Genomic DNA, 20,884 nt, shown 5'->3' with positions numbered 1-20,884 from the left:
TAATTTGGGACTAACACTGTAAACAATCGATGGGTTTTCCGGGGCACCCCCAGTTTAGATTAATGCTAACATAAAATTAACTAGGATTATAATAATAATTAATGAGTCTATATATTCTTGTCAACATACAAACTATAGATCAGATGAAGTTAGGAAGTTGATCTATTTTCATCACTTTAACAATGATATGCTGAAAATAAAAATTTATTAATAGTGTTAAAATTATAAATTTAATGATTAAAATTTAATTTAATTTTAAATAAAAATAAAAAATTATCAAAACTAAATGTATCTTGAGCAAAGGTACAAAGTAACCATCCCATTTGAGAGAATTGAATGTTAATAAAAACCGAAAATTATGAGCAAAAATTAACTAAAAATTTGCTAAGTGCAATGATGGATATAATATTCATGGGGAAGAATAAAAGATCGTGATTAAGCTTTTTATTAGCCGTGCGGCTAATGGAATGCGTGACATCAGTCTCTACCTAAGCCATGGCGAAGCAGTTTTATAGGTAGGGTCCAAGAAAACCTGCTTCCTCTTTGTGTACCAGCCAAATCTTTGTGTACGAAACTACCTAGCAGGATAGCTCTGCCAAAGCGACGAAATTTGTGGTCCATATCCTACCTGCTCGTGTAACAACAGCTATTTTCTGTTCCAAGTATTCCTTCGTGCTTTTTAATAAACTTCTTTGTTTCTTTTCCCACTCAAATTTGTTCCTGAACAGTCTTAATTCCATTAGTTGAGACTTGAGAAAATACCTAAATTTGCATTTATGACCATAGTTTTTGTTAATTGCAGCCACTTCCTATTACAATCCAATACTCAAACTCCTTCATTCCGTTTGATTTTGCCCCATAAAACCACATCAAAGGTTTCATACGTCCAACCCTTTGTCTATAATTGAACAAAAAAGAAAATTTAATTGGAAGCCAGTAAAGTAAACTGAGAAAAAGATCGAAATAAACCTGACATGGTAACAAAAGCCTGGAAAAAGAATGAAAGTGTTGGAACCGAGATGATGATTAGTCTAGTGGCCACATCTATAGTAAATTAAACAATGACTATATTTGTACTTGATGCTAGTTCTTCGTGTTCAAGATCTTTAGAAATTTACATGGTAAAGAGTCTTTTTTACCAGTCAATAACAATTTGAAGGCAGTGCACAAGGCAAGAGCATGGTTAAATTTGGGGAAACAAGAGGACCACAAGAATGATAAGAGGAGAAATGGAGCACTTAAAAGTAGTTCTATCTTAATCGAATGTGGTCCAAAAGCTCATGCAATTTAGTCTATAAATTAACCACATTCCACATATAATGCCCGACATATAAAATGACGCAACATCCTCACCACTCACCAACTATGTTGATGGCATGATTTTTCTCATATATAGGCACATGAACGAATGAATGTTCATCTAAGTTTAGTTGGTTTGTGTTTTATTGGCACATAGTTCATCTAAGCATGTGTTTCTCAGTACATGATAAATACTTAACAAATTGTTTTTCTTTTGTTGAAGATTAAGGCAAGGGCTGTAAGGAATGTGACTTGATTTCTAACCCTACTAAAAATCCACCATCCATTTTGGATGGATAAACTAAGTCTAGGGTTTAACAAATTGTTTTTCAATCGAAAGAGCTAAGGTGATAGTTTATTGGCCTTTATGCTTGGATGAATCTTTGAGGCCTGAAAGAGTCCAAGAGTCTAAAATTGCTCTTAACTCAATCTGTACGTTGTTGTGTCAGGGGCGGGGACTAGGCTTCATGAGTTTTCATCACCGTGACAAATGCTCGTGCACATTAATTCTCGCTAGGAGAGTGAAATGAGGAATCATTTTCAAACGGAAGCCATCAAAAGTCAAGAAGAGAATTTATGTGCTCTCTAAGGTTACACCATGGAAAAGTTATGTACAGACATTTTCCATTATTACATACAGCAAATGCATGCCAAACTAATTTAGATCAGAAATTGGAATGTTTTAGAATACCATACATTTCACATTTGAAAACTTCATTTATCAGAAGCTAATTCCCAGGTAATAGCAATGATCCCTTCTCATATTAGATACCTTAGTGGTGCAGAAGCAACACATTCCAAGTTCTAACTTTATCTATTTTTAAGAAATTAAGGGATAACTCTTAGTCTCTCATAAGATTTGTCTCCATGGTTAGTCATTTGATGTCTTCCATAAAATACCATTTCATTTATCCTTTACGTGCCACGATTGAGCACTAGACATACTCAATATCTACTCATTCATGCATGATCTTTATCTGCATCCTGCAAAACAAAAGTTTGTACATTCAGTTAGGTTTTGCACATGCTAAGCATGGTTTTTGGTTGAGATGACATTAATATTTAATAAGACTATGGTCCATGAGACTTGAGATGAGCCCCTCAACCTCAAGCTTGCCGTAGTGCCACTGGGACCCAAGCAATCCACAGGGTTAGGACAGAATGCTTATGCTTTGACTGGACCTTGAGCAGAGGGATTCAACCATTTTCACAAGGTCTTTTATATTTTTAATTTCAGCACAGAACATGTGAAATTAGTCTAGTAAAAGTCAACCAGTATAACCTAAAAGCTTTTAAACTGGATTTGATTTAAATATAGAATAATTTGACAGGAAAATCCATGGCCTTGCAGCCGCAGTGCACTATATATGTGTAGCAGTTGATAGTCGTTCTCTTGTGTTTATAGTTATCCCTCAGGAAAATATTTATATACATTCAAGATGTTAATAGAAAATTTATTTCTGCTTGTGTAGAACTTACCATTTGTGAGCTCAGAGGAGAGAATCATCAGCTTTAAATATGTCACCGATAAAATCCTGAAAGCGAGAAGAATATGCTCTGGGATTTACGGCTGCAATCATCTTGCGATCGAACTGCAATGACTTGTAAGCATGCTCAAGTCGCTTGATCATATTGTAATTTTGAAAAAAATCTACTATTCCAAAATACAAAAGAACATCATGGCATTCTCGCGACCTGGAATTTTGACGTGGTAATACATTTCCTGTTCCATTCCTTGATATGCGAACTCCACGTGCAGACAGTTCTTCACCGAAGTTAGAAGTATGACTGCAAGAAAACCATATATAGTGCAAAGCACAGAAACTATATCAATTCCTTACAATATCTAACATTCCATATCATCTCTGAACCTCGGATTCATACACGATTGACAGCAATATGAAAAGAACAGTGCGTTGAAATTGCTAAAACGAGAATCGTATAAATCAGTGCCTTGTATTCTAAATGATTAATTGCTCCAATTTTATGTCGTTTTTGTTGGCTGTAATATTGGAAAAAATTGACTCAGAATTAGTTCCACACTGTACTTGAAATTATGTAGCAAAAATACCATTAAAGAGTAGCCATATCCCATATCAAATGTGACACTTCTCCTATGTTTTCAGGTTTCTATCAGAAACTTCATAAGCATATCCAAACTTCAAAGAACAAGGCATTCTAGTTTTTGACATATATCATGCCGAGTATACATTTAGCAGGCAAAATTTACCTGTTATTTCGTAGCCACTGATCACCAAAACTCAATTCCGTTGCTACATTCTCTTGAAAAGAGTCAGTGGAGACCATGTTCGTGATGCAGTCTGTAGTCCTGCTGTCAATTGAATCTGCAAGGCAGGAAAACAGAATATGCCTTGTACAGCTTATTGCTAATAATCTTACAACCTCCTCATGGCCATGGGAACATGTGGGAGAGGATGATTGGCAGAAGAGAGAACTTTCTTAAGCATATATTTATTCAATGAATATGACAACATTGGAACAGTTAAGCATTCAGTTTCTTACAATTCTTAACTTTTAGGTTCTCCGTCACTTTTTTTCTTTTCGCTTTGCCTTTTAAGCAACATTGAATGATAGTGAGTTACATAATACTGAAGGCAAAACACTGAAAATCTATAACATTCCTTTCCAAATAGGATTGACCCATCAACTCCTTAATAATATACTATTTTCAAAATTCAGAGAACCAATTATCAGTACATATTTTTTTTCTTCCTGAACTTATAGTTTTTATATGCGGAATCTTTACCAGGTACATGCTATATTTTTTTGCTCACCAAGTGACTGTAAGTTACCTCGAAATGAAGAGATAGAGGATCTTTGTAAGGACAAGTCACTTTGAAGCAAAGATTCATCGGAAAATCTCATGCCACTGTTGGAACATCTGCTGTCAACAGAACCTGCAGAAAGACAATAAAGGAATGTACAATTTCTTTTAAGATGGCACTTATATTTGGAAGATTTAGTCATTTGGCAATTTGCCAATTTCAAATAAAGTCAACTTGTTGTTTTTTCATAACACAAATCTCTTTTCTTGTTGTTTTTTCATAACACAAATCTCTTTCCCTGTGATTTACATTACCAAGAACCCGGGTAGTTATATGCCTCCTCACAAGAATTAACATGTAATAAAGTGATTGAGATCCTTTGATGCAAGTAGTTACCTCGACGTGATTCCGTAGAAAATTTACTTCCACTATCCGAGAAACCTGTGAGAGACTTAAAGCTTATCAGAAATTTTACTCTGTTCCTAGAATAATAATAACAAGACAAGTTTTTCATGGATCCAACATCAAAACAAGATAAAAGTTTTTCATGCATCCAATATCAAAACAGTGATTCAATATGAGTAGGATCGTAAGGGTTCAAGAGTTTAATCTACCTTGTTAACAGAGTTAGTTTTAAACTCAACAAATATACATCACATTAGAATCTGCAATAGATTTTGTGTTTCGATAATCTTTGTAGGGATTCACAAAAGCTAAAGCAACGAAAGTTCATGGGAAATTTCACCTTGAGATGATCCCTTTACATGTAAGCCAAGCATCAGACTGTAATCCATGACGCCTGCAGCCTCGAGAAAAGCACAATCATGCTTGATTTGCCTATCAAATAAAATTGCCATCGTTAATCAATAAAGAAATTAACATGTGAGGGAACAAACTGACATGCACGCATTGGGAGTAGGTTTGGAATTTAAAGGTGTTCATGGTCAGTCTTCTAAACCCCCGGTTAAAAAGTTCAAAATTTTAAAAAAAGATATTAAAATATCAATATTTTGATATTTTAAATACATTTTTAAATTAAAATATTTAACGGACAAATTATTAGAGAAGATATAGATCGATGAACTTACGTCAAAAGTCGATGTCGTACGAGTGGTTCAAGGTAAAAGAGAAAATCAAAATCCGACTCCTTATGAAGAGTTTTCTCTCGGAATCTCATTTTTTCCAATTTTCGACCTTGTAACGAGCCTTTGAGGTCATAACACCGATGCATCAACAAATCTGACTTGAATATGTTTGCTACAACCACAAAGTAAACCTGTTCCCCAACTCAATATGTTATTTAACTCATGCCAAAACTAAGGGCAAGTTTTCAATCATGATTACGATCAAATTTCAACTTAGAATCCATATATAGAATCACTTCATGGAAGGAGACACATTGTATAGCTTCGGCCCGACCTGCATTTTTAATTTGCATCCCTTGCAATGATTAATTGTAATACACGGATGCAACTTCAACACCTCAATTTTGATATTCATAGTTGGCCTCACAGTCAAGCCACAATTTAAAACTATCTATTCAATTTATTAGATAAGGACAGATCTGATCTGATATATATTCAGAATAAATGCAGATCATTAGACAAGTCAAACAATAACATACGAAATGCTGACCAATAAAATTTTCATATGAAATAAGATACCATATCCTATGTTTTCTTGTTGTCGGTTTACGCTGCAGATATGTTTCCCAATATTGTTTGGGGGAACATAGCTTTACTGCTATATATATATATGTTCCTTTTACCTTGACACCTCCAACTGGCTTCACGACATGAACTCCATAAAGCTTGTTCAATAATGTGTTGCGGAACTTTTTGAGATGGTTATAGTAGCCTGGAAGCATTTCTAGGAGGACCTACACCAAAAACTAACTATATTTAGATACTTGGGAGCAATACATATGATTATATATCTACTCGAAAATTTTCATTAGTTATTGTTAGATCGTGACGAAGGCAGATTTCGTTACCTTGACTTCAGATTTCCGTAGTGTTTTTATCGCAAATCGGCTGTCCTTGGACAGAAGGAACATGTTTCCAGGTCTCAATGTTGAAGAGACCTTCCTTATAGTTTCGTCACTACAAACTAGCACCATGTAGTCATCATTGTCAATATTTTCGAGCTCTTGTATAAGTCTGGAAGAACACCCCACATATCCAGATATCAACAGTTGATTGAAACAATAAAAATAGAGAGATGAAGTAAGAATTTCACGATTAAACATGAATGAAAACAATTTGAAAAAAAAAACCTGAAAGCTTTAGGACAGTAATCTTTCCATTCAAAGCCAGTAATTGATCCTGGAGGGAGATTATTACAGTGCTGTTTAGAATATTGAATCCAATTGCTTTGTGTAGCTGTTAAGTCTGATGCTGAAAGCTCCCTGTCTGAAAGTGCCATGTACTCCCCACCCTCCAAAATGCTTATTTCTGTTTTTTTTTTTTTTTAACATGTATTCCAACTAAATAAGCACCCATTTTTGCATCATAGAAAACAAATAAATGTTTCAAATGGTTCAAATTCATGTTTTGTCACAATATTATTTCCCCATATAAACATGGTAATATCTTTCAAAAGTGGATATCACGAATGAATCCTATCTCAAATATGCAATCAAATTCTCCAAAGAAAATCAAGCATTTCTCCTCAACATCTCCTATTTTTTTCATTCCCTAAAGTGTGATTCATCTCTGCAATACCTAATTTTTCATGTAATGATTATATATCTTATTCAAATTTATTCGAGCTCCAAGCATTTTTTATGATCCTAATGAAATGATTGAATTCATATATATATATCTGAAACTTTTCGAAGCAATCATGAATGTAACCAAAGGTGATATTAGATAATTGAAACATCTATCAAACAATGGCCATGTTAAGAAAATAATAAAACGGAAAAAAGAGCATTAAAATAAAGAAAAAGTAAATCAAAATACCATACATAAAACCAATTCTCCTGGAATTGATGAATTTGATTATACCTTTACAAGACCAATTCTACAGAGAATTGCAAGAATCTCGAATTCCTTTTGATTGAATAAAACAAAAAAAGAAAAAGAGGGGTTTTTTTTGTTATTTTTGCTTTTTAATTTTAAAATTTATTTTTATAGGTTTCTAATTTGTTGTAAAAATGGAAGGGTGAGGGGGTGATTGGCTGGTGGAGAGTAAAAGGCAATCCAGTTTTTCGCGCCAGATTCAGTTATGAGATTCTGAAAGTGGGGAGTGCATGGGTACCCCTGAGACCCAATTTTAGGAAAATTTCGTGTCCTGTTGGTTCAGTTGGACTCAGTTAGTATAGTTGTCGGTTTGGTTTTAGAGAAACAAGTAACCATCACTTGTTTCACAAATATATATTTGTGTAACCATCACTTAATCCAATTTGTTTTTCCATTTTTCCCTTGGCCCACCACAAATGGTCCCCGGTGTTTCTCTTTACAATTAAAATAAAGCACATTTTTTTTGGAGGTTTAGCATTTAATCGCAACCTTAAATTCGATAATTTATATATTTATGTTATATTAAATATATATAAAATATAATTTTTTATAATATATTAATGTATCATATTTAAAATTATCAAATTTGCATAATACACTTAACTACTAGTATTTAATTCGTTCAGTAGGAGGAGATAACAGTGTTTTTGAGCCTTGTAAGTGTAAGATTTGGATTGGGAAGTTGGGACAATATTACCACTAACTCTAGGGAAAGAAAAAGCGGTCAGCTGAGAATAATTGATTAGTACAACTGGCAGGGTGTTGGTGTGTTGGATCATGGATGTTTTACGGTTGGAGTGTTGGGTAGTACTATTATTCAGGGTTTCGTTCTCCAAGACCCAAAATGTAAGTCTGGGGCACGTTAAACACTGTTGTTAAACCATTTATTATTTTATCTTACAGCCTAAGCAAAAGCATGTTTGCTTGATTTACTCTCCCGAAGCAAACCCTGCCCCTTTTCTGGATCACTAAATGAGAGATGTTGTTCGAATTTCAAGACTAGTTTAACATTTCTTTTTTTCTAAGACCATTTTTTAAAGAGTTTTGATGGGTATCATTCAAAATGCTAGACAACAAAATAAGCAGAAATTTCCGTTTTAAATGTTCAAGGCGAGTACAAAGTCATTGGTTGGAATAATCCACGACAGAATGTGCAATACCCGGCTTTGCTTCAGGTAAAATCCATAATCTCTGGAGAGGCAGTGGGTTCCACAGACAAAGGCCTCGATGTGTCATTAGATTTCATCTCTTTGTCCACATGACTTGAGGCTGGGATCCAAGGTTAAAGGATTGCTACTTTTATGGAAATTAAATTAAGGTTCCAGGTTCAAATTTCTTTTTCCTACAAGGCTCCAACTTTATCCAATTGTATCTACAAACAATCAGTACTTCTGACAGTAGAACACTAGCATTTTGCCAATGGTTTCTCAAACAATGACATAGGCCAAGAGGCAGAGAGTTTACATTCTGTGGCCTTCCCAGCTTGCAAAAAGTGCGGTCCAATGTCTAGAATCCTAGACCTAACCAATCCCATCATGGACAACCTAACCTGAGAGGGGTGGGGTGGGGGGGGGGGGGGGAAGGGGGAATACAGAAGCAGCAGCAGGAAGGAGAAAATTTATGAACTCACTGGCATGGGAACCCACTCTGAGTTCTGACTCCAAAGGTGAAAGGAAAGTCCTTGTCTGAGACAGAGAAAGTTATCAATCTCCAGATATAGACTTGGTGATGGCAAATATACCAAACCAAGGAAAGGAACAAGAGACCAACCATCCCCAAATTTTCCTCGGAGGATGAGAGATTTCTTGCCCATTGATAATCAAAGTGCCCAACAAGACATGCTGGACACTGCCAGATAAGCTTGGAATCTGGAAAGACGCTACCTAAATAATTCAGTGTGGCTTTTAATCTTTAGTGCTGAAAGCACCCCTACATAACAAAAGATTCAGCTACTAAACTCAAAAGCCTAGAAGTTTGAACAGTTAACATTGGTGCCAAGGCAAGCGGAAAGCTTATAAATACTCCGCAATTAAGAAAGTTTAAACTTGTATTTATTGTATGCAGTAAATGCCAATGCAAAAGAATTACTAATATTTTCCATTTTCATAAATAAGCAGCTTTTACCTGCTGGTACATTCTGTGTAAGTCTTTTTTTTTTTCTTGTGGAATAGAAATATCATATTAACTGAAAATAAAAGCCAAAAAAAAGAAAAAAGGAATTGTGGAAATTTGGTATGAATTGACCAATGACACCCTCAAATCCAATCAGAAATAAATTAAGGTGCAATTTCAAGTCTTGGTTCAAAGCAAAATCCAGTGAAGAGCTGAAGCGGAAATTTCTTTGATACCGGAGACTTCTGCGACCACTTCCATAGTTTCTGGTTCATGTCAAAAACAAGAAGAGCCGGAGCACCATAGCTCTGAATATATACGAGATTATCAGTACCACTACTAGCAAAAACATCATCCAACTCACCGAATCCTTGGAAAAACTTATGGGGCATGCGAGCAACCTCTACCCAAGCCCTCCCATCAAGAACCCAGATACCAATACCCTTAATTATATCAGGCCGATCTTGCCTCCCAATTCCTCCCACCATTACTAGCTTTTCCTTTAGGTTCATCAGACGGCCACAGGTAAGAGGGCCTGGTACTGGAATAAAACTCCTTATCAATGGGGATGATCGGCTAGAGAGATTATATGTAACTAGGCCATGCCGATTTTCTGGTGTGCCACCCCCAGTTGAGTAAATCAGAAAGTATAAAACCCCATCACAGATCACACTTTCATCTCCACCCCTCCATCCTGTCAAAACCTCAGTCAAGGAGGTTGCCCACATCATTGTTTCTGAGTCATAAATATGAATTGAAAGGTCCCATTGGAAAAAATTTCCAGGAACTTGTTTAGACTTCACAATGGATATAGTATAATTGCGTGATGTCCTGTTCACTGAGATTGACAGTGCACTATAATCAGAGAATTTCAGACCAGGGGGCTCCTCAAGCTTCTTGCAATGTTTGGTGATTGGATTACAGATATGCAACTCGCTTCTACTGTCATTGTCCATGAAACAAACCAAGCCACATGAAGAAGCAATGAACCAGTTGGGAGTCTGAATGCAGGGCAGTTCAATGCCATACCACTTTCGTAGGATCGGGTCAAAGGCATACCCAACTGGTTCATCAGAACTTGTAAACATAAAATACCAAGGCTTTTGTGATAGGACATGCGAAGAGTTCCATAGGAACCTTTTGGAACTGACAATCTCATGCCATCTTCTACACACAGAACCAGCTCTGAAAATGCTAGCAATGGGGAGATAAGCCAAGATTCGTTCCAACAAGTCATCAGGTAGGATTAAGTCCAATGAAACTGCAGTTGTTTCTTTATTACCTTCATCACTAAGCTCTGAGAATGAATCAAAGTCACCAGTGTCTTTCGACATGTCATCAACGTAATGGCTGATCCATGAAGGCTCTCCCTCCATGCTTAAGAGAAGAAAAAGAAACTTCCTGAGAATTTAACAAAAACACGAATGAATTTCTTCACAAAATCAAGCGGAAAAGAAAAAGTGATGAGATGGGTGTCTATGACCTCATAACGCAATAAACCATGAAGAAATATGAAAAAACATAAGCCTTGTCCGAATCCAAGTCAAATGACCTGAACACATATTACAATTTACAAATTGATATGGGAAAGGCATGGCAAATAATTTATCTATGCGATAGCATGAAGAGTAGTACAAAATTGAGAAGAAAAATCAAAAGCATTTAAATCACATTGTGTAATGAATATGTCTCTGATATGATTACGATCAACCCCTCCGATTATTAGGAAAAAAAATTTTAAGAGGAAAGGGTGAAAAAAAGGTAGATTAAAATGTGACAAAATCATTAAAAAAAATAATTGATCTCCCACCAAATTCCCTCAAAACAACAGCAGTAAACTAACTTTCAATAATTAGATAAAGCATGCCCTTTTATAATGAATGCAAAGCCTGCATAACTTGTTTTCCTTTGCAAAAGGATGTTGTCAAGTATCAAAAAACGAAAGAAAAAAAATAATACCCATAACTTGAAGCTTGACAGAGGAGAAAACAACAATTCAATAAAGAACACATATTTTCAGATCTCAGCGATTAGACGCATGCATATTAACTATTAAGGATTTGGTATCAAGTTCACACAACCAATCAAATTTAGATGAGGGGAAAAAACATCAAATGAGGACATATAATCATCAGTATGTAAGATAAAACACGTAGGCGGAGATACAATAAGATCAAGGAAACAAATCAGCCAACATATTAAATCAAATGTTGCCCATAAGCAGATAATGCTAGAACACTGATTTCCAAGAGAGAGATAATATCAAACACAGGAAAGTCAATCAAAAATACATTTACAAAATTAATATCTTATCATTGAATATATACTGAAGCAAAAACAGAAAAATGTGAATCACTGATTTGTTACTTAAAAAGGAGAAAGCATTTATAAAGAGCAACATCAAAATGATATAAAAAGGAAACATTTTGTTATCCAGATTTCTTACTAATGTAAGAGTATTTAATCCAAAACAAGTTGCGTTCTTTTCCTCAGAGAAAAAAAAAAAAACTTCCATGAATTTAGCAACCCCAAAAAAGTAAGAATAAAAACCCTAGTGTTCTTAGAACAAAGAAAATAATGTTAGGTTAAAAAAGAGAAGGATTAGGCCATCCTTACATATCAATCAAACATCAAAACGAGAACCCCACATAACTAAAAAAGCAATAAACATCACCAACTAAACCAAAACATCATTAGATTACAGACAAGCAAACGGATCAATAAAAAATGACAATTTTCTCCCAAAAAAATGGTCACAAACCTGCAATAAAGCTGGTTCCAGAAAACTCAACAAATGGGTATTGGTAGATTCGGACAAAGTTTCAAGATTTAACAAAAACCTAGGAAACTGAGCAAAGAAAAAAAGGTTCAGACAGTAAGAAAGCTTATTGGCAGTGAAATATAAGAGTAACCCCTTTTAGAGGAAGCATTTGAAGAAGATGGAATGAGGGCAATATGTAAAATCTTCTGTTCTTTTTTTTCCTTCAGAGAACAATGAAATGGGTTACTCCAGATTTGGCTCATAACCAATTTCTAAGCAAAACCCATTTTAGAGAGAGAAATAGAGAAAGCAAAGGTTTTTTTTATTATTATCATTTTTTTATATTAAAAAAAAAAACGACAGGCAGGGAGTGAATGGAGATGGTATTCTAACGACTATAAACGAAGAAAGTAAAGAACGAAACGGGAAGTGGCGAGAGAGCGCGAATGGGCGCGTGGGTTTTATTTATGTTTTTTTCTTGTATAAAAAATGACATGAAATGAGTGTGGGATGGAAAGGAATAGGAATGGAAGTTTGAGGTGTTATTCAAGCAGGAGTTGATTTTAATTTTTTAATGCAAGAAAAAAAAAATATATATATATATATTAAATGGAATTTTCCCAACAGACGAAAAAAATAAAATTTTAATGCTGTCTTACTCATCAACCCCCTATTTTTTTTTTATTTTGTAATTCTTTTCTTGGTTATTTTTGTTTTTATGGGCATTATTTAAAATATTCCCATTGAGATTCCCGTTCTTTCAGCTTCTTCATGACTACTTCATCGGTAATTTATTTGAGTTTATTCAATTTCGGAATATACTTATCCAACCAAAATAAGTTAGCCCAAAAATACTATTCCAATTTCCGCATGGGGTAACTTTTCCTTTTTCTTCTCTCTTGTCTTGCTTTTAACAGTGAAAAGAAAAGCCCATCGCCTTGGCTTTCCTTTTGGCTTATTGGTGCCGTGGCACCATGGCCAGTCAGACCTTTAAATTTCCTTTCTTTTCTTTAAAAACATCTAACAAGTACGATCACTATCATTCCAGATCCTTCGTTGATTTGCAAATTTCTAAGGAAAAATCGTTTGCCTTTATCACCATGTTGTTTATCCATTGAAAGCTAACAGTTGAAACAACCAACCCCTAAATTTTTTTTATTTTAAATTAAAAGTTCAGTGTTATAATCAACATAATACATAAGCTTCCACAATGCCTAAGGTTTCTATACATTTTCCTGCAATGTTTTTAAAAGACTATGTATATTCTAACAAATTGTCATTTAAAATTATGAAAAATATAGTATAATTTAATTGGTTAATATGAATAATTTAGAACATAGTAATAAAATATTTTTTTATAGTTTTAAATATAATAATAACATACCAACTAATATCAAGGATAATCGATAAAATATCTTAACCTTAAGTTTATTAAGAAAAACGTTTGAAATACAAAATTACTAAAGCTTAATGAAATGAAGATAGTGAAAGAGACACGAGCAACACACAAAGTTTTTAGAAATCAGAAACTGTGACCACTGACTTGCATGTGCTATTTTTTTTTTTAATATACTTAGAATTTGACCAGCAATAATAGGGCTTCAAATTTCAAATATGCTTTTTTTTTTTTGGCCAAGTCAAATTTCCACTATGCTTAAAATGAATTTTTAAATCAATGTGACAAAATTATGCAATAATGATTTGTATGGTGAGATAAAAAAATCCCATTCTCAATTACCCCAAAAAGGAAAAAAGAAAAGAACAGAAATCTCGTACGTCAGTAAGTCCAAGTGCAATAGGTTAGTACAATATTTTTTACTAGATGATGTAACGTTTTAAAATATAGAACGAGGCATTTAATTAATTAATATAGTCGTAAATCATAATGGCCGATGGTGATTTTAACGCTATAAATTTATAGTCTCAGTATATTTATTTATTTATTTCCATTTGATGGAACATAAGCTGGCAATTTGGTGCGTCATTTGCGATTAATATATATATGTATTAGAAAAAATTCATTTACATTCATGTAGACTGAAAAAATTTTATATTTTTTAATTATTAATTTTAATAAATCTAAAAATGAAAGATAAATAAAAAATAATTTAATTTTATCTTTTAAATTTGTTAAAGTAAATGAATAAAAAATATAAATTAATTCATCTTCCATATATATTAAATAAGTGATTTTTTTTTTAAATTAAACCTAAACTATTAAAACTCCACCTAAAATATTAAATATTCGACAACTTAGTACAAAGCAATTACGTGTAGGAATATAAAAATCAATAAAACGCATCACTCATGCGTTCACCCTTTGATTTTTTTTAATGACTTTACATACGTTGTTGTGTCATTAATAAGTGGTGTAATATACTACTAGTATTTGTTCAACCAAAAAAAGAACAGGAAGTTATGACTTTAAACGTACAACCCCACTCACGCCTCCTTCATATACCTAAAAATAAAATTTGATAAATAAAAAGAAAAATATTTGAGAAAACCCATGAGAATAATTCATGAGGGTTAATCCAGTGGTAAAGAACATAGTTTCTTTTGCTTATCAACGAGAGCTTGATTGATTTTGATTGTTAACGTTTTTTAGTTTAAAATCTTAAATATATCTGGGAGGATACAAAAAAGTTGTGTTCTTAAAATTATTCGAAGTGAGATTAAATTGAATATTTATTTTCATTAAATTGAATTATTAAATTTATATTTTTATGAAATTGAATGTCCGATTGGATGAAAATTGATGGTAATGATTAATCAATTTCCATTTAATAAATTTACTATGAATTAGTACAAGAAAAATTTACTAATCTTATGCCAATTGATCCTTATTGCAAATCAAATGGTACTTGTAAGATTTTCCCAAGTGTCTTTTATTGACTATGCTCATAAAAAATAGGAGCACAACGTCATTTGCCATTAAAATTATCAGGCAAAACACAAGCTGAAATATTAATGAAACATTAAAAGTTACTAATGCCCATAATGATACCAACAAAGTAGATTACGAAAGACAATCTTTTCACTAATGCTCTAGTATGTGGAGCAAAGAGAGAAGAAATGAAAGGGGAAAAGATAAAAAAAAGTGAAACGGGAGAGCTCGTCGGCAAATGTGGTTGAATAGACGACGGAAAGTGAAAGCACATGGGCATTGACCTTTAACAACATTTAGTAACAAGAGTTAAAAAATGTAATAAAGGCAAACTGAAAAGGGTTGTTGACAGTGGCAACACCACTACTCCACCTCTTTCCAGCTGAGCCATCTCGTGCACATTAAGTCATTTCTCACATCCAGTAGTACTTTATTGTAATATGAGGAAAATACTAAATAAATTGGCTACGTCTTGTCTTCTTATATGTAGATTTTGTAATGGAAAACCTACCAAATATATTTGAAACATCAAAGTCAAGGACAGGACAGACAGAAACCCAACATTGAAAATGATGTTTTTAGTACTCTCGGGCACGTTCGGTCCAATTAGTAAGATGTATAGTTCCTCTTGATATAAATGATTATGGGTTCAGATTTTTTTGATGATTTGTTTCAAGATTGAAACGATCTATTTGCTTTCATATTTCTTCTAAGGAAATGTTTTAATGTCTTTTTCATCCTATTCTCTCGTTCAGAAACCAAAGGTTTTGCCACTTCTTGAAATGAATTGCTTTCATACTATAAGTGTTATATAATCTAAGTTTTCTGTCAGATTTGTATTGAAATGAATTGGTTGAAGCTGAGCTGTTGAGTGGACCCTGTTAGGATAGCTTTTTTAATTAAGTTGGGCCTGTCGACCAGGGACCTAAAACATGATAGGAATAGGTACAATCATGAAGATAGTGGAGGCAGCGACTGATCATCAGAAACAGAGAAAAGGGACAACACAAGCATGTATAAGCTCCAAGAGAACTATTATTACAAACTCATTCTCATGCAAATCGCGGCAATGGGTGCCGCTCTAAATGCTTATAATTGTCTTTGATTTGATAAAAAACTGTGGAGAGGGATGGAAATGGGAAAGGTCTAAAATGTGGGAAATGTGTCGTGTTCTCAGCAAGGGCGTGCCGCGTGCAGGCAGACCCAAAGCCCGCTGCCCATCGGTGGGTGGAATTTGTGGGGTCTTTCGAAAAAATGTACATCTTTGATAAAGATATTGGCATATGAGTGAATATACATATTAAATATAAGTTTTTTTTTTCTTTTTCTTTTCAAAGGCTTTATGTTGGGTCTGGTTGTAATCACGTAACGTGATTTGTTGGGTCACAATCGGACAGTATTTTCAAAGAGAAGGATCATGGAAAGGAAGAAAATGAGTGAAGTCGTCTGTTCTCGAATAAGGTTAAAAAACAGAGGGAAAATGTTAGTATATAATGATTACTGATTTTCCTTCGGTTACAAGCATACAAGTTCATAATTGAACGTGTGGTGGGCAAATTGGGTTTCTTTTGGAGGACCAAGGTTGAGTAGAATAAGAATTTATCAGTTTTCTAGAGCAATTCTCCTGCCTGTAAAATGAAAATTTACTCTTTCACTGTCTCATCATTATCTAGAAAAATGAACGTTTAATGAAGTTTAACTTTAACCCAGTTTAATCTTAAAAGAAATTTCTTTAGGATTGAAAGAAAAAATTTAACTTTTTCTTTTTTTTTAGATTTAACCGATTTAACAAGTTAAGCAGTTGACTATTTTAATAGTCTTATAGATTAAAAGAAGCAGCGGGGGAAACTAGTGGAATTTGTTCATTTTGTTCGTAGTTTGGTAAGCTTTTGGACTGACAGCTTGCCTACTAAGGTTGAGGTAAAAGCTAATGATGGATGAAATCTATGAAAATGAGATTTATGATGATAGATCCTACATAATTATCAATCATTTTTTAGTATGATGCTGGTACTTAACTAGTTAATAGAACTTTCAACTGTTTACTTGAAAGATTTTAACAAATTAATGTTTAAGTACATTACTGAAAGTCAATCATCTGCAATATTTGTCTCCATGCTGTCCAATTTTTAATTCCTTTCCTATTGCAACCAAGCCTATGAGCCATATGCGTATATCTCAATCCAATTTAACCAACAAGTCATGGTTAGATATGCCCACCCACCACATGACTCGATGGCATTATAAATTCCATTCCCTTGCCGACAATGATGATCCACGCTTAATCATGATAGGACTTGACTCTTGTGAGATACAGTATCAATAAGAATAAGCTAATTGAGCTGTTGGGAGATCATTTTCATTTTGATTTTGATGAGATGCACTTTCCATACCCATTTCATCACCTACATTTCTTTACATATTTTTCATAACTTTCACTACTTTAAAACTATTTATGTACTACATGTGGAATCATTCGTTTCCATAAAAACAACTCCATAGATCTTATTTGAGTTTTTAATCCATCAAGTATATTTGAACTAATTGAGAATTATACTACTATTCATCTGTCTTCGCGCAACATCATAACCTTTCACATCAGGCCATTAATTCAACATACTCTTTGTTTTAATTAAGATAATAATGTTGTCATAAATAGACAAATTTATAGTCTTTCTGGTGTTTTTTTGTAATTTAATTATGTAGTTTGATAGAACTGGCTTTTACACGTGTTATTTGTTAATGGATTTATAAACGTAATACGGTAAATGTTCTCACGTGTATTACAGTAGTAGAATTTATAAACAAAATGAATAAACGAGGTGATAACCAGAATAAAGAAAAAAAAAAGAATAAACGAGGTGTAATACCCTAATTGAACACAGTAATGGCAAACTGGTTGAAAGAGAAGTTGCATCATTAAGAAAAGATATTGGAGAAATCGTTCAGAAAAAGATAATGCTGAAGAACGATGACAGGAGTCATCGGCATTCAGCATTAAGGAATAAGCAAGAATTCAGAATCATCGTCGAAAAAAGATATGAAACAGGGGAAAACAGGAGGATCGGCGCAAAATTCGGAGATTTGCAAGGGACAGACAAGCAGAGCCGAAGCGTCAGATGCTACGATAAGAACTGATAATAGAAGATAAAAGAAAAAGGGAAATTAATTTGCAGAGACTGCCTCTGCCTCTCACAGTCAGATCAAATTAACACCTTTTCCATATCTGATTTGGTCCGTGAGAGCATTCGTTAATCGGGTCTGGTTAGCACTAGTGCTGTTTACAACTATTTACCAGACTCGAATCAATAAAAAATTGATGAACCCAACATCGTGCTCCGTGCTAGTTTAGTTTGGCTACATGGTTTAGGTCCTTCCCTGCTTTGTCACTCGTGCTATTTACCACCCCCTCCCCCCATTTAATCCCCAGCTTTCACCAAAGTAAATAAAACGTCATTTATTCATTTACCAGCCCCCATAAATTGACACGTTATTTTTTACCCTTCTAGTTATTGGTGCAAACTGCAATGTACTTGCGCTGCAGAGTGCCGAGGCCCAGACCCTTATCCCCAGACAATAGTCAGTTGCAGCATTAACTTGATATAAGAACTCAATAAAGAAAAAGAAAAGACTTAGGGCCTCTTGTATTCTACGTATGTGTGTAATTGAGTCTAATAGCGAAAAGTTTAAACTCGAGTTTAACTCATAATTTGGAGTTTGATATTCGATTCGAGTTCAATCGATTTTTATTTTTTAAGTTTGAGTTTGATTCGTGATCGAATTCGAGCTATTCGAGTTCGTTCGATTAAATTCAATTAATATGTAAAAATAAATTCAATTTGTATATTCGATAAGAATTCGATTATTCATACTCAAACTCGAACTCGGACTCGAAATATTTTATTAATTAAAATAATAAAAATATATTTAAATATAAAAGTTCGATTAGACTCGCGAGCTTCTCGAATCAGATATAAGAATACTCGAATTCGATTCGATCGATAAGTCGAGCTACTCGAGTTGAAGCTAGACTCGATAATAATCGAATAGAATTCGAGTTTTTTTCGAATCGAATCCGAATAACCTATGAGTATTAATATATTATTTACACCCCTAATTCTACCTTATTAGTGGGAAATCTCTAACCAGAATGGGGCCAAGAGGCTAGCCCGCTGGGGCTGGTGGTCCTGGCGTTCAACCCAAGATAAATGTCAATTTGTCCGATGATGTCATGTTGAATGAGATGTTGATCATGGGCCATTCTCAGCTGTCATCCCAATTAGTTTGTTCACTCATTTGGACTCATTACCAGTAGTCTACTGCAATTCTCAGCTATGGGCTTCAAGTCATATTATTAAGGAGTATCAAATTTTGCCAAGCCCATCTTAAATTTGGCAGCTGGACTTGTTTTTATTTACTTACCCTCTCCTCCCATGATGTTAGCCCAAACTGATGTTAAAGCTCATAATTCAAGTCAGGAATAACAAGTACAAATAGATTCCTCGTTTATGGCGATTGCACAAGTAAAGCTAAATCTGCAATTCAAGAACTGGTTGGTTACATGGCAAAAATCGGAAGAAACTGAAGGCCTACAAATTTGATATTAATATACAGCAAACAGAACGTAAGAAACAAACAAAGAGACACTCCTTACCACAAATCAGTAGTTTTATCCTTGGAATGTCAAATGGGGGAAAAGACGTACTAAAACATACTGACGAATCCTTCTTTCCTCAATCTTATCAAACGAATCTTGACCGTCCATTCATCAGTTTACCTTCGTTAAAGCTTGGACTGAACATGAAAGGGCCGAGACAACCAGCCTTCCTAGCCGACAACCCCAATCCGCAAAACAATTTTCCATCGTCTGATGAAGACCTTACATGATTCGTTCTCTCCAATTCCCGAACTATCCCATTCCACTCCCTCAAAACCGTTGATGCGGGGGATGAAGACGAAGTCGTCGAATCGCAATCGTCCGATTGATCATCAGAATTACGGGACAAATTCTCGCGAGATATAGGGAGTGTAGACTTTGATTTCTTCATCCTCCGGTCTGTCCTTGGATGAACGTTCTCGCCGATTAGATCACGGAAACCGATGGCGGAGACGCCGGTCATGGCGGGAACATCGGCACAGTCAAGAACTGTAACGCCAATGTTGAGAACCCCGTGGAACCTACCAGAAGGTCGGCGGACTTGAACTGCACTGAAAGAAGGAGTCTTTACAGCGTTGAAGGCAGAACCAGAACGAACAAAGTTACTAACAAGCAACCGGACGGTTCCAAGGAGGGCATCCCGGAGGACACCGACCGCAAAGATTTCAACAGAAACACCGGACGTTTCGCTGGAAAGAAAATCCGATGTAACCTTGAAGAGGAATTTGTCGTTCCAGGTAGGGTTTTCGCCGCCGTCACGGTCAACGCAAGTACGGAGCCTGACGGAGGCATCGATCCAAGCGACGGCATAGGTTTGCATGCGGCGGAGTTTACCGGATTGTTCCTTAAGTCCTTGAGCAGAGATTAAGGTTATCTCCAACACGTAATTTTTCTCCATCTCACCCTCGCTCTGATCTTTCTTTTCTTGTTTTCTTTTGATTTCTTGAGTTTAAGATTTGGTCAAGAAAGGAAAGAGTATGGGATGCTTCCGAGCAAGGTACATTGAAGTAAAGGGTATTGCCGGCGAGAAAACGCCGACAAATGGAAAGAAAAATAGAGAGAGCAGAGAGAAAGAATAGGGTGAAGGAGGGAGAGTGAAAGTTCGTCGAAGAAAGTTCGTTCAAGTTGGTTATTTGTAAGTGTAAACTGCAAAAATTAGGTTTTGGTTCGTTGAGTGGAGTGGAGGGAAAATAGGAGAGAATATTGGGTCGTTGGGCTGCGCCAGAGTGTCTAGAGCTCGATTGGACTGTTTGAGCTGTGAACTTTTCGGACTATTGGTTATTGGTACAATGTCTGACGCAACGACATAAATGCCAAAAGCAGAAGCCATAAACTAACACTCAACAAAATCAACAAATA

General features: G+C 34.8%; 2 protein-coding genes and 1 pseudogene across 4 annotated transcripts; all 3 read right to left on the bottom strand.

Annotated features, from left to right (window-relative positions):
• Positions 1 to 2,704: 2,704 nt before the first annotated feature.
• On the bottom strand, positions 2,705 to 6,604 carry LOC111306380 (phosphatidylinositol 4-phosphate 5-kinase 10-like; annotated as a pseudogene).
• A 2,572-nt stretch (positions 6,605 to 9,176) lies between these two features.
• LOC111304802 (F-box/kelch-repeat protein At3g61590-like) lies at positions 9,177 to 12,463 on the bottom strand. Of its 3 annotated transcripts, none has more exons than XM_022901754.2 (2): positions 11,982 to 12,463; positions 9,177 to 10,621 (listed from the first exon to the last, which is right to left on the bottom strand). In XM_022901754.2, the coding sequence occupies exon 2, from the start codon at positions 10,594 to 10,596 to the stop codon at positions 9,385 to 9,387; it is 1,212 nt and encodes a 403-aa protein (XP_022757489.2). In that variant the 5' UTR covers positions 10,597 to 10,621; positions 11,982 to 12,463; the 3' UTR covers positions 9,177 to 9,384. The 3 variants fall into 3 exon arrangements, with proteins under 3 accessions (XP_022757489.2, XP_089606886.1, XP_022757488.2); XM_089750760.1 differs by lacking the exon at positions 11,982 to 12,463 and adding an exon at positions 11,667 to 11,956; XM_022901753.2 differs by lacking the exon at positions 11,982 to 12,463 and adding an exon at positions 10,704 to 11,638.
• Positions 12,464 to 19,263: 6,800 nt separating this feature from the next.
• On the bottom strand, positions 19,264 to 20,834 carry LOC111304798 (Calcium-dependent lipid-binding (CaLB domain) family protein). Its single transcript, XM_089750698.1, has 2 exons — positions 19,523 to 20,834; positions 19,264 to 19,403 (listed from the first exon to the last, which is right to left on the bottom strand). Exon 1 carries the CDS (start codon positions 20,421 to 20,423, stop codon positions 19,611 to 19,613), a length of 813 nt encoding a protein of 270 aa, XP_089606824.1. The 5' UTR covers positions 20,424 to 20,834; the 3' UTR covers positions 19,264 to 19,403; positions 19,523 to 19,610.
• Positions 20,835 to 20,884: the final 50 nt, after the last annotated feature.

The sequence above is a fragment of the Durio zibethinus genome, chromosome 21, assembly GCF_047325235.1.
Source record: "Durio zibethinus cultivar Kanyao isolate XHJ-2024 chromosome 21, ASM4732523v1, whole genome shotgun sequence".
In the NCBI taxonomy this organism is placed as follows: domain Eukaryota; kingdom Viridiplantae; phylum Streptophyta; class Magnoliopsida; order Malvales; family Malvaceae; genus Durio; species Durio zibethinus.
The sequence above is the reverse complement of the archived record's forward strand: the minus strand, read 5'-3'. Positions and strand labels throughout refer to the sequence as shown.